Source organism: Corvus cornix, chromosome 19 (genome assembly GCF_000738735.6).
Source record: "Corvus cornix cornix isolate S_Up_H32 chromosome 19, ASM73873v5, whole genome shotgun sequence".
Lineage (NCBI taxonomy): Eukaryota > Metazoa > Chordata > Aves > Passeriformes > Corvidae > Corvus > Corvus cornix.
In genome coordinates, this window is record NC_046348.1 from 4,340,541 (window position 1) to 4,359,366 (window position 18,826).

Genomic DNA, 18,826 nt, shown 5'->3' on the forward strand with positions numbered 1-18,826 from the left:
CTCTGACCCTGCAGGAGATGGACCAGCTCTGGTCAGGGCTGGGAGCTGCAGCCATGGGAGGCATCACTCTGTGAGTGACAGTAAGGCTTCATTTCAGCTCTGTGTTCATTTAGCCCAAACTACTGCACTAACAGGAGCGGGAGGTTCACCCTGGCTCTTGTTCCTGCTTGAGATGAAGATTTGGGAATATGGAAATAAAAGTGATATGGATTGATTTTCTTCTTTGTTGGTATTAGTGTATATCATTATGTTATTGGAAGCTCCTGCTGTTGCTTCAGTTTTGATCACCTAAACAATTAACAATTCATGTAGAATTAGGAGGAGTCCCTCCTTCTTCCCGGACTGGCCATTGGAAAATATTGGAAGAACCAATTACAGCCCCAACCCCCAAACAAGCTCAAAAATCATCTCTTTCTGGAAAAAGAAACAGGGAAAAGGAGTATGCATGCACTGGCATAGCAGCAAGCATCAGTTTTGGCTCCAGCCACACAGATGGGTTTGGTTGCTTGGTGTTCATCCCCCGTTACCAGTTATATCTTGTGAATTTCCAGTTATCATCATCCACACACAAAACCCCGCGACCCTTAGTTATTAATTCCCCCTTCCCACTAACCTGGCTCTCTATAAATCTTAGGTCTGGAATCTTTCTTCCTTTCTTCTCCTCCTGCTCCCACCTCCTTCTCTCTTTTTTTCTCTTTTAAATTAAACGCATTCCAGAGAGAGGCTGGGAGCTGTTAGGAAGTTCTGCATTGATGGGATTTCCTTTGGGATGTGCAGGCTGGTGAGATTCCTGCCTGTGCTTCTCCAGCCTGCAGCAAGGAGTAAGGGGACACACAAGCCTGTGGCATCCAGAACTCCCTGTTCTGCTCCAGAACCATTTTTGTATTCCGAGTTCACCAGGAGAAAGTCACTAAAAAATAAGAATAAACCCATACCAAAATCAAGATATGTGCAAACTACTATTTTGCCTCTTTCCTCAGGAGGCCTAGTATTTCATCAGAGAAGGAAATTAGATTAGTTTGACATGATTTGTTCTGGACAGATGTATGTTGACTGTAAAGTGATTTGATTATTATCTTCCAGGTGCTTATAAATAGTCTGATTATTGACTACTTCATTATTTCCTGGGTATTTATGTAAAAATGGCTGGCTTCTGTTCTCCATTTTTAAAGATAAGCATCATCCTGCCCCTCTGCTCAGACTCAGGATCACAGTGGCCTCCAGAAATTCTTGAACATGTTCACCAGTCACTCACCAGAACACTCTCTAAGTGCTCTCAAGATACTGTGGCTCACATAATCAGACACTTCAGAATTGCCTTGATAAGTCAATAAGTCAATAATTAGCACGATTTTTTCCTTTGGATGCTATGTTTGTGAGAGACACATTGTAAAACCTTTCATTTTTAAATGTTTCGCACTACCTTGGTCATGCCCAAAAACTCGACCTCCCAGCTGGGTAACTCTCTACCAATGTAGAAGAAAGTACCCAGAGAAGACAGAGAAGAAAGTATAAAAGAAGCTGGGAAACTGGAAAAAGGATTTTAAGGACTGATTGAAGTCAACCCAAGTAAGGCAAGAGAAAGCCCCGGGGTTTTATGTAGTGCAGGCCCAACTGAGAAATAAGGCAGGGAAGCAGCGGATATCCCACCTATTAACTTTGCACTTTGCGTTTAGCAGATTCTTTTTGCTGTAGTGCTTTAACAAAATAAGTGGTGTAAAACGTTTTAACTTTCTCAAAGAAGCCCAAATACTTTTAGCAGATGACTTGATCTCTTGTGCCAGTGAGCGTGTGCTTCAGTCTCTGTGCAATTTCCCCTTGACAGAGTGCCCAGTCCTGCAGGAGAACAGCTGAAGGCACAAAGTAATTTGATCAAAATTCTAAGACATCTTGAGGGACCTAAGGTTTGTCCCATCAAGAAGAACCACTTTCCACCTTTCCCTCACTTCTGCCTCTTAAAAATCCATAAGGTAGAAGAAAAAAATCCCCAACCCTTAATTTATATTTAGAAGCTGATTGTTTTCCTTGAATCCCTTTCTGGCTCAGCCAAACTCGGAGCCCAGGCTGACAGCTGTGAGTTTGTACCATCAATTTCTATGTACATGTTCCTCAGATAATTACCTGGGGGACCAGGTTTCAAACCACAGCGTGTGGCCCGCGGCCAAGGCGATAGAGATCTGGCATTGTGTGGGAAGAAGGGTCAGTGCAAATCAAACATGAGCCCCATTCCCACATGAAAAGGAAATAAAACCTCCACATGCAGGCATGTGGAGAAGCTTCTCCTTAGTCCCTCAGCTTAAACATAACCAAGCAGGAAAAATAATGCTGGCAAGGAAATACAACTGTGTTTATTGGCCATTCAGTGCCCAGCAAGTCTCAAACTCTTCAGCGCTGGTTTTTCATTAATGCTGCCCTGGAAACCCCGGCTGCCTGCTTGTTTTAGGAGCTGAAAATCTTCTGTATGCTGGAGGCATGAATAAAAGTTTGCAGCAAAGAACATAAAAAGGAAAAGTTGATGTGGCTGTGAGCAACTTGGGTGGAAAGCTGAAAGCTCCCCACACAGACAGGACAGAAACAGGTTCCACCAGTCTGGATGAGCTGTCTTGGAGGTTGGTCACTGAGGGATGTGAGTCACCCACTCTTTGCCTCTGAGCATGAAGCGAGGCCAGGGTGACCACCTTGGGCTGCAGTGTCTCACTTTCAGGTGCCTAGATTAGGGCAGGTAAATCCCACACTTGCAGTGTAGGCAAGGACTGTCTTGCAGATAGTGGTGCTTCAGGGGAAGGAGGTCTGTCTGAGGGAACAGGGTGGCAGGATGTGCCCTCATGTCCTGCCATGCTGGTGAAATTCAAACTGCCAGGGATGGTTCCAAAGGCCCCAGCGTGTTGGGCATGTTCTGTTTGTCCAGGACATCAACCCCATTGTCTGGGTCCTTTTCCACAAACAAGAGCAACCCTGTTTCCACAACCAAATTATTTCAGTGGCTCGTTCAACAAGCAGCTCCCATGGTCTCAGCTGTAATCGTCCTCAGTGTCACTCTGTCAGAAGTTGCTGGATTCTGATGTGTGTGGAATGGCTCTGTGCTAACAGGGGACCTGCAGGTGTGGTCATCAAGGTGTCCTTGTGTCCAAGGGGCTGCAGGACAGAAGAGCTCAAGGAGCACAGTCACCTGACCCAGCTGCTGGGTTTATTCACCCCACAGTGTCACTTGTCCCACCCTGGAAAGCCACAGACCCCAGCCTTGGTGCAGTGTCCTGTGCGTCATTTGTGGACGCTCTTGGGAAGTGGAAGTCAGGAATTCTTCCCATACAAAAATTCCAGGCAGTGTAATCCAAATGGCTATATTTAGGCATTTAAACCACAGCTCACTGAGTGCCCCCAGTGTAACGGAGCAAAAGGAGTGTGAGGAAGTAGCAAAGCATTTGTCCCACATAAAGACTAAATATCCATTATCAGCAATCTCTTTGGCCTGCTTCCTCTGTTGTTTCTTTCCCTCTGGAGATTTGGCAATTGGATTGATTTGCTGCCTGACTCACTGTCTTAGATTGAGATACTGAGAATTGCTGACAGTATTAATAAAATTAGCATTAGGGAGGATGTTTGAACATTTGCCTTTGACGTTTTTAGGGGAGAGAGCTGACATTTAGTCTAAGTTAAAAAGTTACTGAATTGCCTTTGTTTTTTCCCCTGACCAAAGTCTTCGTAGTTTTCATGTGAAAACTTAGTCGAGGACTAAGAATTCCAGATTGCAAGTTTTGGTCTTTCTTTTTGCTGAGAATCCCTGATTAATTAAGAAAGCACTAGGTATTTAACAGCATTCTTGGGAGAAATATTTTCATAAAACCGTAAGATACACGTACAAGTATCTCCAGCAGTATTGTTTTATGACAGTGGGGATTATTTTGTTCTATCTTAGGTGACATAAAGGTCAAACTGAAATAATGGTCTTAATGTTACAATCTAAGGACAGGCAAATAATTTTCAAGAATGGTTTGCATCATTACTTTTAAATGCAGTTGCCTGGTCTTTAGGATTTGTGGTTAACTTTTGTTCCCTGTGGGAAATGACTGAATTGAGGAGACATTTATTTTGTGTCATGACTGCTCTTTATCTACACACCCTGCACTGTTTTCATGTGGTGCAATTAATCCTCAGAGAACAGCAGCAATCTGAGCTTGGGTTTGCTCTGGTCAGCAAGAGGATCACCTTCCAATAGCCATTATAGAAAATTTTCAGTAGCCCTTCAAGGTTTTAATTCAGGTGTTTGTTATTTCATGCTCTTTGCCTGACAAGTGGAGCTGCCTGATGTCACTGAGAGTCTTCTCAAATGCTCCCTTTCCATAACCCTTGGGGCAAAGTGTCGGAGCTGCTGCCACTGGTCAGTGTCCATGTAAGGTGTGGAATGATGTGAAAGATCCTCCATGTGTTAACACTCATTTGTAGGTTGTGTCCTTTTAAAGGATGGGGCAAACAACTGCAGTTGAAGAAAAGTCCAGCTCTGCTACAGAGCCAGGGCACTGCTGGTCACCGCCCTGCCTGTCTGTCTCCTGCTGGCCTCATCCCTTGGCTGGTGGGAATACAAGTTTTTGGGGCTGGAACTGGCGTTACTTTGTGCATGTGTCATTTTGAGGCCATACATGCTGGCTGTGTGCTGCTATCAGCAGAACCAGTTACTCTTCAGTGGAGTTTTATGTGGGGGGAATCCAACAGAAAGCCTGTGCCAGTCACAGCTGTACATGTGTGCGGTCGAATTCCCGCTGCCTTTAATGAAGAGGGAGTGCCAGAGTCTAAAACAACTTTTCCTGCTCTCCTATAGACAGCATTACTTGTTCCCTCCCACAAAAAGTTGCTATTCTCTTATCAATTTTTCCCTTTCTCTGACTGCAAGAAGTATAAATTATTTTAGTGCAAAAATTTTGGAAGATTTTCTCCCTCTTCCCCATTTCCTGAAAAGCTTGCATACGGAGTGAGACACTCATAAGCCTTTCCGAGATAAGAAATTAATTTATTTATGCTTCATTGTTCCAGGCATGGCTGCAGACTGGTTTGGAAATTTGCTGTTCCAACTTTAACAGGTCACTGCATGGAAATGAGCAGCTGGATTTTCCTCCAGAGCAGCCGTCAGCTGTTGGAAATCTCTTGATACTTCCCTGGCTTCTCCAGATTCAGCATTAACTTCTCCTTCCTGTAACAGGAATTATGCTACGTGCTGTAGACTCTTTAGCTAGAAAAAGGAGGAAAGCACAGGAGGGGAATACAGCAGATGCTGGTGGGGCTGGCAGAGGCCACACCATTGCTCTGACTCCTTTTCACCTTCATAAGGTCAAAGGGTAGGAGAAAAACCCTCTCCAAATGCAGCACGTCACAATCTGCCTGAAGTGACTCCTGCAGCCCAAGCAACTTCTGTAGCTCAAGCAAGTGGGCAATGAATCCAAACTCACAAAATGTGAACCACCCTATGCTTTTACACTGCTTTTCGTTCTCACCTCTTCCTCTCTTAGCAAGTGCCTCCCCCATTGCGTATTCCAGTGTTCCAGTGGGATAGCTGAGGGAAGAAGGCAGCAGCCCCATTTCTCATCTCACACAGGCTCTATGGCAGCAGGATTCTGCTGACTCCGCTGCAGTTACTCCTGATTTGTGCAGATAGAATGACCCACATGTTAAATCTGTGTGATGACATCTGTAGGAGATGTAATGCAGCCAAGTAACTTTGCCATGAGAACAGTTTCAGTGTTGCTTAACTTTCTTTGAGAATACAATGACTAAAACATCATATTGCATTAAGTAGTACTTAATTAATGTAAGCCATGAGAGAGAGAAATTCAAGCAACTTGCTCCATTGAGCTGGATGTTTTACTGAGAACTGAGCCAGAGTGACATAACTGGTGACTTTTTTCAGAAGTTGAGCTGATGGTTGCCTCTCGTCTCAACTTTACTGAGATTTGTCCTTCAACACCAGCTAAAAACATTTGAAAGCAGGTTTTCTGCTTGATCTTTCATATTCTTTGTATCAGAGCCCTCATCAGAATGCTTCTTGCTCTGAACTTTGTGCTGTAATTTGTCAGTCCTGAATGTCTCAAAAGGTTGTAGGCCAAGCTGTGGGACAGGAACTGCACATGCAGGAGTGTCCCAAGGCAAACAGAGCTGCAGGCACTGGCAGCTCACAGTATTTAACCCCTGCAGGGAGTTGATCGATGGACATTTTGCATACAGTCACAATCAATAGGACTTTTTCATATAAAACTGATTATGGGAAGAGAATAAAGTGAGAAGGGGAAAGAACAGGGGAAAACGCCGCACAGTTACCACTGCTGGTTATCAGAACTTGCAATTTATGTCCTGTGAAAAACAAGGGGAAATAACTGAGAGTCAGGAGGGAAGAGTTACTGGCCATGACATCATTAACTCAGTTAATATAAAACATTATATGCTCACAATGGGAAACTTGTCTGTTGAGCTGCTGGTGAAGGAGGTGGATTCTGCCTGGTATAAAATGACATGGTTCCACTTTGACATGTCAAAATATTTGCTGGCCTTTAGTGCGATTTTGTCCAGACCAGGAGATCCTCAGTTCTCTGAGGTAAGTGTGACCTTTTCCCCTTAGCCTTCCTGGTTAAGATACAGGAGAGAGGATATAAAATTTGTTGTAGGATGCAAGGAGCCTGAAGGCACTCAAGATGAAGTTTCCAGATCCTTTCGATGCACTGTTGACCATTTTCAGGCACTTTTTCTCTTCCCTATGTTCTGAACTCTGAGCTATTCATTAAAAGGGAAGAAAGAAAAAGCAGTTCCCTCTAGTTGAGGCACTTAATCATGTTTGGAAGATCCACAGATGCAGCCCCTGCATGGCCTGTGGAGTCTGAGGCTGGTTTCTCCCCGGTGGATATTAGCGGCTCATCGTTTGCACATCAAGCTTCCGTAATGACGAGTGGGATTATCAGAGAAAATCCCCTGTGCACCGCCGAATCTGAACTCGTGGCTCTCTTGCCTTTGCAGTAAGACTCCAATTCACAAAATAAAACAGCTGGATTAGCACAGGCAAGGCCAAGTTATCCAGGGGAGGGGTACATCCCGTCCTGAGAGCAGAGCAGGCATGGCCCGAGGAGCGTTTCAGGGTTTGTCTGACTCTGAGGTTGTCTTGGTTTGTGTGGGGGAAAAATGTCCTGAATAATGGTTGTTTTTAGGGTTCCTGTCAATGATATGTATGACTTTATGGTACAACTTTCCTTCTGAAATTCAGTGTGCTCACAACTGCCCATGTCCTGGCCAGTGCTAATCAAATCACTCATTAATTGAAAAATGGTGAGGGAAATCAGTAGCCTGCTATAGAATGAAATGTTCTATGGGCATCTGGAGTCAGATGCATGTATCCAAGGGTGTGAAGTAAGAAAGCAATTGTCTGTGTCCCCAGGGAGCTGTAACCCTGTCAGTAATATTTTTTGGTCCAGGGAATGTAGCAGGAAGGATGCCCTCTCCTTGGAAAAATATGAACAGTGTTGGTATTGAGGTAAAGGATTCTCCTACGTACCCCACGAGCGGGTGAGAGCTGAGGACACAGTGTTGTACTCAAGGCTGATGTGAGTGGAGCCACCTGTCCCATCAAACATGGGCAGAAGGTGGTTGGGCGGGTATTTCACTGCCTGAAATACCAACCAAGCTTCAGAGTTTAAAAATGTGTCATTTACCCTCCACAATGAGAATTCCAAATGCATTCCCATCCCATGATTTCCAGTTAACCTTCCACTGGCTTGTGATTTCTGAGGAGCTATAGATTGAATCCAGGCATGCTAGCTAAGCCGAACTTCTGAGTGGTAGGGGTTTTTATGTTTGTTTATTTGTTTTAAAGTAATTTCTCTCTTTGAAATTTTTTCAATACCAAAGGGTAAATGGATTCTTGGGCACTTATTTAAGATATTGCTACTAATAATAACCTAATGCTTACTGTTTGTCAAAAGCTGAGAATCAGCAATGATGAAAGATGAGAACTGCCCCAAGTTTCTTGGCAAAAGTGATGGAGGCAAATATTTCAGAGGTCATTTCAATTTTGAAATTTGCTTCCTTGGAGATTGTGCTGTGGTAACATTTGCCTTCTAGATGTTATCAGAGAAGTACTGGAATTTCATAGTAACTGAAATGAAAGAATTTTAGGATGTAGAGTCTGGCTGTTGGAGATATTCCTGTCCTGCTGTTCTCATTAGCCTTGCTGGTCTTACAGGCAGTCACTGTGCAGTCCAGGTCCAGCATTTCTCAGTCAACATCTTACATCTCAAGCTCAAAACAATTTGGTTGTCTCCATTCACTGATAACACACTTGACTCTTGTTCTATCTGTTAGCCCCTCAATAAGCTTATGTGGTTTGGGTTTTTTTTTTTAAAAAAAAGCAAACATAACTCCAGCCTTGCTTGTGCATGAATTGATTTTGCAAGTCAAATAGTGCTCTCTCATTTAACAACAATGCTCAGGAGCACCAAGAGACCACTCAGAGCAGAGCCCTCTGTGGGCTTGGAGAAAACTCACAGCTACAGCAGGACCTGCCAGGTGGCAGCTTCTGCAGCCCTAAACATTCCTTTTTTTTGCATGGGAACAATGGAGACTCAGAAGACATGCTGCATTGGTAGATGCTACAGCTCAAGGGCAGCAATGTAGGAAAACAAATACCTTTTAGGTTTTCTGTGCACCTTTTGATACTATCCTAATTTTAATATTTTGTAATTCTTGCACAGCGTAGAACTTCTGTTGCTTTTGGTTTTTAGAAGAGTTCAGCAATTCCAAATTTATCCCCTGCTCCTAGTCTTGAATTCTGACCTGTGTCTTACTGGGTGGAGCAGGAAGGCTGTACCCAGGCACTGGGAGGAAATTTATTTGTGCTTTTTTTCAGCTAAGCTGAATCTGGCAGCATCGTGAGAACAGCTTTTGATGTGTTGTGCTCCTGCAGTTGGTTCCTCTCCTTGGGGTATCTTGGACCTCAGGCAGAAGCAATCAAAATATCTTTTCACTGGGAAAACAGGGCTTGTGTGGAAGCTTTAACTGGGAGAATGTCCTTTTGTAGAGGCTGTGAAAGCAGGTGGCCTGTTCTCCTAGAAGTCATCAAGTGGCTGCCCTGATCTCAGATCAGAAATGAAGTGTCTGTTTCTGTGAGCAGCTGAAAATACCCCAGGATATGGTCAGATTTCTAAGAAGTTTCAACACCTACTTACTCAATTTCTTTCCTTATCTGCCTCCAGCAATCATAAGTCATGTGGAACACCTTTTTTCATGGGATTGAGCCACAGGTTGAAACCCCTCTGCAGTAGATTGTGAGCAGGTTGCTGCTTTGCATTTTCAATTTATATCACTGAAGACAAATTTTATTAGTAAAATCTTGGGCAACTCAGCAGTGGATTTTTAGGCTCTGACTGGGTGCCTGGAGCTGCATTTCTTTGAACTGTCTTCTGGAGGAACTGCAGCTGTATAAATGGACGAAGACTGTGGAAAGAAACTATAAATATGGCTTTACTAAGGTGGGTTTTTAAATCAAAGTGACTTTTTGAAATATTTTAATGAACCTTAAAAACTATTTTGCAGTTCTTTCCAACAGTTATGTTACTTTTCAGCAATAGAGGAGGAGGGGGACATTAGTGAGGGAACTGTGGCCATTGCATCTGTGGCAGTGGATAGGGCAGTGCCTTTTCCATGGACTTGGCTGGACAGAAAACTTAAAATGTCCAGGGGCTAGAATGCTTCTTCTGCTACTAATTTTCATGGTGTAAAGTGTAGCCAGGTTTCAGAGGGATAGAGATGATGATGGGGAGTGAGGAATTTGGGGGCATTTGAGACATTTCCTGTTGCCCTGCGGCTTTTTCAATGGGCACTGGTGGATTGTGCTTTACAGGAATGTGACAAACCCACTCAATAGATGTTTTCCTTGCTAGAAGTAAATTGAAAACAACGATTTAGCACATAAAAAATGTGCAAGTATAGCTTAGTGATGGTTTGGTGCCTTCTATTCCCCTCATGTTCTTGTCACAGAGAGTTTAGGATCTTTACTTAAGTGCACATGGCAGAATTCCCCAAGCCACCTGGTACTTGGTGTTGGCTGTCCTGGGAGTCAATTGTAGGCTCAGTAAGCACCACTGAACTGTGCTTCCTCAGCAGCTGGGAGCTATGAAACTACAAGCTGGGGCCTTACATCAGAAAAGACACGTCCATTCCAGCTTAAATACACATCTCCACATCCCAGTGACTCCAAACCTGGCTTCAGTGAACTCCAAAGGGACTTAGACTGAAAAAGGCAGAGAGTGGAGCAAGGCATAGGTGGAGGGTGGTCACTGGAAAGTCAGGGCTAAACCTCTGGCAGTTCTGTCTTGCTTATTCTCCACCATAACACCATGTCTTTGAAAAGAACACTGGGCAGGGTTCCTCACTGAAGGCCAAGGCCATAGCATGAGGGAAATCATTCAGAAAGCTGCTCAGTAGTATTCCAGAGTGTAGAAATGATGGAAGCAGTTTTCCTCTGGGTGTGTGCACATGTACATGTCTGTGTAAATGAATGTGTAAAAGGAAAGGCACTGGAGTGCATCATCCAGAGGTGGTCTGAGCTGGGATTTCCACTCAGCAGAGCCTGACATGGGGAGGCTTTGTAGCAACTACAGTGTTCTGTTTGGGGAGGTGGAGGTGTTCCAGATACACAGTACCATCATGGTAAAAATGTTTTTGGCACGGAGGGAACCACCTCTCTTTTAATTCAAGTGTCACATTTTACCCGCTTGCAGTTTCCTGCTTGTATGTTTTGGCTTTTGCCCAGCACCTCGGGCTATGTGTGCTCATCTGGTTTTGATAAAACATTAAACTTAGACAATACATCTTCTTGGACATTTCTTCCTGTTAGATTCAAGTGTGATACAAAGCAACCAGTACTTGATCAGTAGCAGACACTGTTTTTATCAAGCGTTGTTGGATGTTCATTAGCCATGAAAGGACTGTAGAGATAACTTGCCACAGGACAGGTTGGTGCTGCTCCGTCCTTAGCCACCTCAGTGGTGGCTTTTTTGAAAGCCCATGTTCACATACCAGGCTACAATATCCGAGTTATTTGGCTGCTGTTTATCTTGCCTCTTTTACAGTCTTGTTAGTGTGCTAAGAGAGATAAAAATGCCCATGAGGTATTGAACAGTGGCAGATGAATGGGAGTGGTAACCTCATTAAAAACCATCTCCTCATCCTGACATTTAGGTAGCATTTGAGAATGCAGTGCAGTAAAATGTTGGGTGAAAAGATGAATAAAAATAGCATTTCTCATGGTGTGCTCAAGGCACATGTGTGACCTCTGATATGACTGTGAGTCACTCAGCCCCTGTAACACACTTAATGTCCCTGATATATGCAAGGGAAGGATGTACCACATCCATGTTAATTAGCGAGTGATCTAAAACATGAAGAAGGACATTCATCTCACTGAAGTTCATCTGTCTGCCTGTCTCCTTTTCACCAGTCCCCTGGGCTCCCCTTGGAGGAGGGAAGGTGGAGCAGGAAGAGGGAGAAGGAGGGATCTCTCCAGAGGCTGAGCATCCCTGCCTGATTTGCATGCCTGGCAAGCACACCAGAGGTTGCCGTGTCACCATGTGGTGTTAGTGGTGCTCATTGAGCTTGGGATGGCTGCTGTGTCCCTGTGGTAGCACCATCCCTCGTGGAGAAATTGCCTAAATTCCAGTCCCAGGGGAGTTCTGCCTTCCAGCGGGGTGCTGCCCGTGGCCTGTCCTGCTGGACTGGGCACAGAGGCTGCTGCTGGGGATCCCTGGTGCTGTGCCAGGAGAGCAGCTCCCACAGCCCTTCCTGTGGTGCTGATGGTCAGTGCTGGCACACAGTGTCCAGCTCACAGGTCTTCCAGCAGGAGGAAAATGGGTGACTCTCCATGGAAACCTTCTGGGTAAGTTGGTGTGCATGCTTTTGGGAAGCCTGAGTTGCACAGGGAGATAAAAGACCCTCAGACTTGCAGAGCACCGTTGTCAGAGGCTTTACCCTGACCTCAGGCTCTGATAGACATGTTTATCCAGCGTGAAGGAGGCTGGAGGCACCACACAGACCTCTTTGTTCTCAGCTTTTTTATCTCTTTATGTCTCATCTCCCTTCCTTCATCCGGTGGACCGAGATGAAAGTTGTGTGCACCCCTCTGCAAGCTTCCTCAGAGATCCAATTTTAATACCTCATCCTTGGAGCATAGGGGAGGGTTGAGCCATGGAACCTACTCCACTGGAGGGTTACAGTCCTGGAGCTTTTTCTGTCTTGTTTCTGGGATTATGGATACTCAAAACTGAGATTGAATGCTTGAACTTTTATGGGAAAGGCTGGTAGAACTTAATGTGCTCTTTGGTTTTCAGCAGATTTTTGCTTAATGTGGAACTGAGTTTTGCCATCTTACTGCAATACTATATCCAATAAATAAATGCAGTAGAATCCCATTTAATTTGTGTGAGTTGCACCCCCTAAAATCCTCTAGGCTATTTGAACAGATTACAAGCCAAACCCCAGAGTTTTTCCCTAATTTTCCAGCTGTGCAAATCCATCCTTGGATATTAAAAAGACCAAGTCTCATTATATATTTTCTGTCTCCCGTCTCTTGACCGATTTGCTAGAAAAATCAAAGGTCTGGTTCTTGGAATGTTGTAACTAACAAGTGTTTTTTTAATCATATCTTAATCCTCAAAGGCAAGAGATAACTCTCAAAGTAAGAGCTGACTGCAGGTTTCTCAGTGACACTGAAATACCTGATAGACCCTCACTAAATCTGTCTCCACGTCCAGGGATTAGAAGGCAGCTGACAATGTTCATTAATGATACATAAGATGAGGGGGAAATCCAAATTACACTCCCTGTATTGGTGGTTGTGATGATGGAAATGTGCTTTTATATCTGCCTTTGTCCCATGTACATGGAAAAGAAGAAATACATGAGAGGTTCCATTTTTTTGAAGCGTCACTCATCTGAGCCATCTCTGGTGTAAAAAATGAAGTTGCTTTTACAGAAACCATACAAAACCATTGTCAGGGCTTATATGAAATACTATTGAGTCCTAATAATAACTTCTAGCTGAAAAATCTTGGCATCCTGCAGCTTAGGAAAGGGTTTTAAAATTCACCTTCAGTTTTTGGGCAACAGGCAAAACATGTGGCTCTGTTTAGGAGCTATTTTCGTTAAAGCTTGACAATACAGGATGATAAAATACAGCTGCATTGTTTAAACTTTCAATTTAATTTCTGGTTTGGGTCCAAGCTGTTTCATCAATATGGCGCCATTCATTTCAAAACAAAGCCCTTGGAAGGGTCTCCATTACCCCACCATTGATCAAGAGGGTGTTAAAATCTAGAGCCTAATTATGTTCCTGGCCTATTTGGAATTCCAAAATTGGGTTTTTATAACTGTCAAATTTGCACTCAGGGTAACTTTCCATGACAATTAGTCAGAATTATTAGTGCTTTCCTTGCCAGGGATTACAACTAATGGTGGTGGCTCACTTTTCAAGGCTCAGTAAGTGTCAAAGGCAACATATATTTTACAGAAGAGCCATTTGACTGCAAAATTGTCTGCACTGAACTGCACCCGAGCCTCTACTACTGTTACAGTAATTTCTATCAATCCTCCAGGGCTGAGTTGTGGCCACAACCTCTACTGCAAGTTCTGCACATAGAATTAACCACTGGGTTCTGCCTTGTTGCAAAATGGGCCCCAAGAAATTGTGACATGAGGAAGTTCATCTTTGATTATTTCACTCAAGCTTACCTTGGTGAGGGCTGGTACTCAAAAGGCTGCTGATTTTGGTCAATTATTGCTTTGAATCTTTAAAATGAGCCAAGCATAAACATCTGTACAACCTGCCTGGGAAAGGCTAAATCCTCTCAGCCTGATACCTGACTCACAGCTAAAGCTCCTGTCTGTGTGTAAGGCTGAGTTTGTGTTGAACTAGAAGTGTTTGCCCAGCTGGGAATTCCTTCTTAGTACAGCTCTACAAATGTTATACAAAATATTAAAGGGAAAAAATAAAGAAGAAAACAGTTACAACAACAACGAAAGCCAAACCCAAAGACATTAAAGCTGAGGTATCCATCCCCTGCTGCCTTATGCAGTGCTCTGCAGACACGTGGTTCTTTAGCCCAAATGCTGATGCATGGGGGTATTTGCTCACAGGAGAGCAAACACTGGCAGAAAAGAGCAAACACTTACCCTTGCCTCCTGTACAACATCCGTTTTGGAGGCATCTGCTCAAGATGCAGATGACCTTCTGTTGATATCAAGAGATTTTTGTCATCAGCTTCAAGCTTTAGATGGAGCACTAACCCTGAGAGCTGCCTGACAGTGGCAGGCAGTGACCATGTCTTTGTCCTTGCATGAGTTAAATGAGCCACTTCCCAGGGGCAGCTCAAACCACCCCTCCATTGCCTGCTCCTCCTCCCACCCCACGCTGCTCTTTCTGTCCCACTGCCACAAGTGGAAGAGCCACTTGAGGAATTCCAATTGAGGAATTGATCTCCTTGAAAAATAATCAATTACTGTTTTCAGACTGGGTTATTTTTCATCTTTCTCCTTATCTGGCAGAGTGTCCATCCAGGAGGTGCAGACACTCATTCTAAAAGCAAAGGTGGCAACTCAAACCAGTTAAACCTAAGCACAAGTGCTGTGTCAAACTATCCCCTCTGGTTTTCCCCAGGCAGCCAGAGCCTGCCTTTTTCTCTTAGGACATCTCTTTTCCTCTTAGAACATCTTTTCTTTTCTTAGAACATCTCTTTCTCTCTTAGAACTCCTAGACCATCTCTGTGTCCACTGACATATATTTACCTGGACAGTCATGTGATTGTTTTGGACAAAAAGATCTGGAATTTAGCTTTATTGATACAGGTTCCAAGTTGCACATACCCCTAATCCTGCAGAACATTTGCCCTGGAAGAAAGAGGGATTGTACTCAATTTTGCTTAATTAAATCAACCTAAACTAATTGTCAGCTAATAAAATAGTGTTGGTCAGGTCATAAAACAGAAACGAAGATTAAAAGAGCAGTTGCCATGAACAGGTGGTAACTCTGTTTCCAAGTTAGACCACATTACTCTCTGGCACAGAATCTCTGAGAATACCTCATATTCCAGTTTTTTTCAAAAAAATGTTTATGAAACTTATAAAATATAGAGCTCATTTTATAACCAATTTTCTCTCTCACCTGCCAAGAGCAATGGGGGTTGAGCCAGCACAAGGCGGATGCAGAGTTTTAGGCAGATGTCCAGAAATGGATTCTCTGCACAGGGCTGTGGAATACATTTCTACCTTTGACCAGCCTTTCTGTTACAATTCTTGAGATTTAGGTTTTTCCTTCTTGTTGCTATTACAGAAAAGACCTAGTAAACTTTTTTTTTGGTCATTGATCTTGACCTGACACTGTTGTGCAAAGGGAGAAACTTTCTGTTCTCACTGTGGATGCTGTTTAACTCTAGATGGATCTTGAGTTAGTTAACAGGATCCCTCTGGTTTTGGCCTTTGGTATTTTTGTTGACTCTGCAGATCTTGCAGAAGGCATTAAACATTTATCTAATTTCATCTGGAAAGGACTAAACTGGAATCTTTGTCTGCTTCTCAAAGTAGAAGCAGAACTTGGTGGTTTGAAGTTGCTGTTAATGGTTGAATGATGAAAGAAAATTTATTGCATAGTGATTATTCTATTATTTGGATAAGAGTGCAAAACCATGTGGTTTTGAGCATTTTGTTATGGCTTGCAGGTAGTGTGGACGCTCTGTAGTGAGGCAGGGCTTCCAGCAGCAAAGAGACTTTTTGCATTGCCATTTTCTGTGACCACCCATTCCCAAAAATATCATGCAGGATGTGTTTGGTTGACCTTATGTTAAGTCCTCAAACATGAAAGACAAGATTAATTTTCTTCCCCTTCACTCACAATCAATGTGCTGCACTGACAGTCTCAGTGCAAAGGGGAGGCTTCTGCCAGACTTGGGCTTAAAATGTGAAGCTTGATTCTTGTTTCTCTGCACTCCTCTTGCAGCTGATGTGTCCTCCCCTGGCGTGGAGGGCAGCTGTTGTGGCCCAGGGTAACAGGTTTTAGGCTCTTTGAGACTTGGCTGTGCTAGTACCTGACCTGGATGAGAGAGCTCTGCCTCCTTTTGGAGGAGAAGGATACGAGCCTGCCCAGCTGGCTGTTCTGGGAGCTGGAGAAGGTGCTGGGGCTGCATCCCAGTCCTGACCTGCAATCCTGTGGCTGCTGTAGCCAAGGCAGGGAGGAGGCTGGGTGGGACTGGTTTTCTGTGAAGCAGGGAATTGCTGTGGCTTGCTGCAGTCTTAAGGCAGACCTGTAAAAAGAGGAAAGAGATTTAGACACCCATCACATCTGACAGGATCAGGAGCTGGGGTATCTGGAGGGAGGTTTCTGTGGGAGGTTTCTGGGACTCCCCTGTGTGGTTCCTGCTGCAAAAGTGCTCCTGGCCATGCAACAGGAAGGTCTCACTCAGTGAATGCCGTGTTTTCTGTTTGCACTTAAGTGACACTGGGACCCAGCCAGGCTGCCCTGCCCTAGGATGTGTCCCAGATCCCTCCTGCCCGCTCTCTCCTCTGCATCCAGAGATGGGGTTGCAGCAGGAGTTGACATAGCTTGGAGCCTGCTGGCACTGGGGATGCAGGAAAGGCTGCAGCATGGCCATCACCTTCTCCCTACAGAATTTCCTAGAGGCAAACGCTGCTGCCTGGCTCCCACTGCTCGAGCTGGTGGGAGGAGAAGTGCAGTGAGCAGGGCAGCACAGACTGTGGTTACTCATCTGAGAAAAAACATGGTAGGACTTTATGGCAGCATCCCCTCAGGGATCTGATTTACCATGTCCTTGCTGAATGAACAACACTGAATCCCAAATATTGGATTAAACTAGCTGAAAAGATTCCCCACACTGGCAGTCCTGGGAGGGTCTTGGGGTCAGGTCCTGCTGAGACAGGGTGTCTTTAAGGAAAATGGGATAAGATAGTGCTGGTGTTCATTCTGGGCCGTTTTCTGTTCATCCATGTGTCCCAAACTTGCCCAACATTACAAAAACATCTGCTGGGAGTCACACCAGAAGTCAAGTCTCTATTTATTTCCCTCAAAGAATAGGGGAATGTAACACTGACTGTGGGACAGGCCTCAGCCCAGTATCACTGCTGTGTGCTTTAAAGCTTGAGTGACACAGCAGAGCTGGAGGAAAGTTGAAGCATCATCCTCCAAAGAAATATGTGTGGGCTTTGGTGACTCTTTGAGGGTCCTAAGGGACTCCAGACATTGTCCAGATTTGCACTGGTGTAAATGCACCAGCATCTCCTGTTCCTCCCAGTGAGGATGAGTAGGAGGACCATGAGCAAGTTGGCTGCCCAGCTTCCCAGGCATTTGCACAAAACCATCCAGGACCCCAAACTAACAAAAACCACATTCAAAGCAATTATCTGATCTTGTTTGGTTGGTTTTAATGTGATGTTTCTAGACACTGGTACAACAAACACACTCTTGTAAACTCTTGTAACAGTTGTTTGCAGTTAGTATCTTCAAGATGGTTTTATGTGTGCTGATCATGACTAATATCCATCACTTCCATGGGACCGTCACCCTCCAGTGCTGGGGGAAGTTTTTCCTACTAAGACAGTTATTTTCTCAGCTTGTTTAGCATTTTTCTTTTTCATTTTATTACCCTTTTATTCACAAAACACAGATACTGATTTGCTCATATATTGTGCTTTCCAGATGAAAGTGCTTTGTGGTTCACAGACTTAAATAATTAGGTCTTCACAGACCTCAGACTGGTTATAAAGGCAGTGGGAGTAGTCCTCTCTGGTGTTACACTTGGAAACAGAAAAAATCTGTAGAGGGAAGATCACCAAACCAGCTGACAAGCTGTCTTTGGCAGAGCTGGGGGCAGACACCCCTCTGAAATGTGCTCTGTTTTTTGAAGCATTAGGAGATGTTGCTGTGCCCATTCTGCTAAAGGCCTTCCCTCCACCTTGATTCTATCTCTTCTTGTCACAAACATCATTTTTAGCATATGCACCATATGCACCAGCTGCTGGAAAGGTGTTGGGTTCTTCTCCCCATGGTTCAGCCAAAACAACAGCAGCTGCTCTCCCTCCTTGCACCTGGGACCATTTTTTCCCCATCGTGCGTGATGGAAGCAGCGACTGCCGTTATCCCAAAAAACCACCCCGGATCCAACCCCAGCCCCTTTTACACTCAGCCAGAGTGGATGCTGCAGCCTGTTTTCTTCAGGAGCTTTGTCTGAGGTTGTATTTCTCAGAAGCATCATCTCCAGAGCAGGCAGGGGCTGTTTTAGAGGCTCATGTCAGCCCTCGGGAGGGTGGTGTGTGCTGTGCATGCCGGGGGGCCGGGGTTGCTGCTGGCAGAGGGGCAACAGAGGCTCTTCCATTCCTGACCAAGTGTTGCTCCGCCAGCTGAGTGAACTTTTCCTCTGCTGAGGCAGTGCTGTGCAGGACGAGGGTTTGACACGAGCCCTGTGATAATTCCTTGTCTCCCCCCGCAGGTTCCTCTGGCCGCCAGCACGGGTCCTTTCCCAGCCAGGACCGTAAGTGGGCAACACGGACTCCCCGCAAGGCAGAGCTCCAGAGCAGCTGGGGTGCACTCCTGGGGGAGGGGGGGCTGTGCCAGCCAGGGATGCCCTTTGCTTCTGGGGAGAAGCTTGTGGGAGGGGGGTCTGTGAGTCTCTGCCTGCTCTTTGCCTCAGTTTCCCTCAAGGATCTGGAAAAGGGAGCTGGGAATGGCCTGCTTCTCTCTGGGCACTGGCCAGGCAGTACCTGATGAGCACCTGGGAAGGGCCATACTGCTTTCACT

General features: G+C 44.8%; 1 protein-coding gene across 7 annotated transcripts in view; it reads left to right on the top strand.

Annotated features, from left to right (window-relative positions):
* The window catches only part of COL26A1 (collagen type XXVI alpha 1 chain), a 166,796-nt gene that overhangs the window by 92,940 nt on the left and 55,030 nt on the right, over positions 1-18,826 (top strand). For 5 of the 7 annotated variants that reach the window (XM_039562993.1, XM_039562994.1, XM_039562992.1 and 2 more), the window contains exon 4: positions 18,519-18,560. The exons of the other annotated variants lie outside the window; for them this stretch is intronic. In XM_039562993.1, the coding sequence (XP_039418927.1) occupies positions 18,519-18,560 (42 nt within the window). The remainder of the gene's footprint in view (positions 1-18,518; positions 18,561-18,826) is intronic. 7 annotated transcript variants of the gene reach the window in all.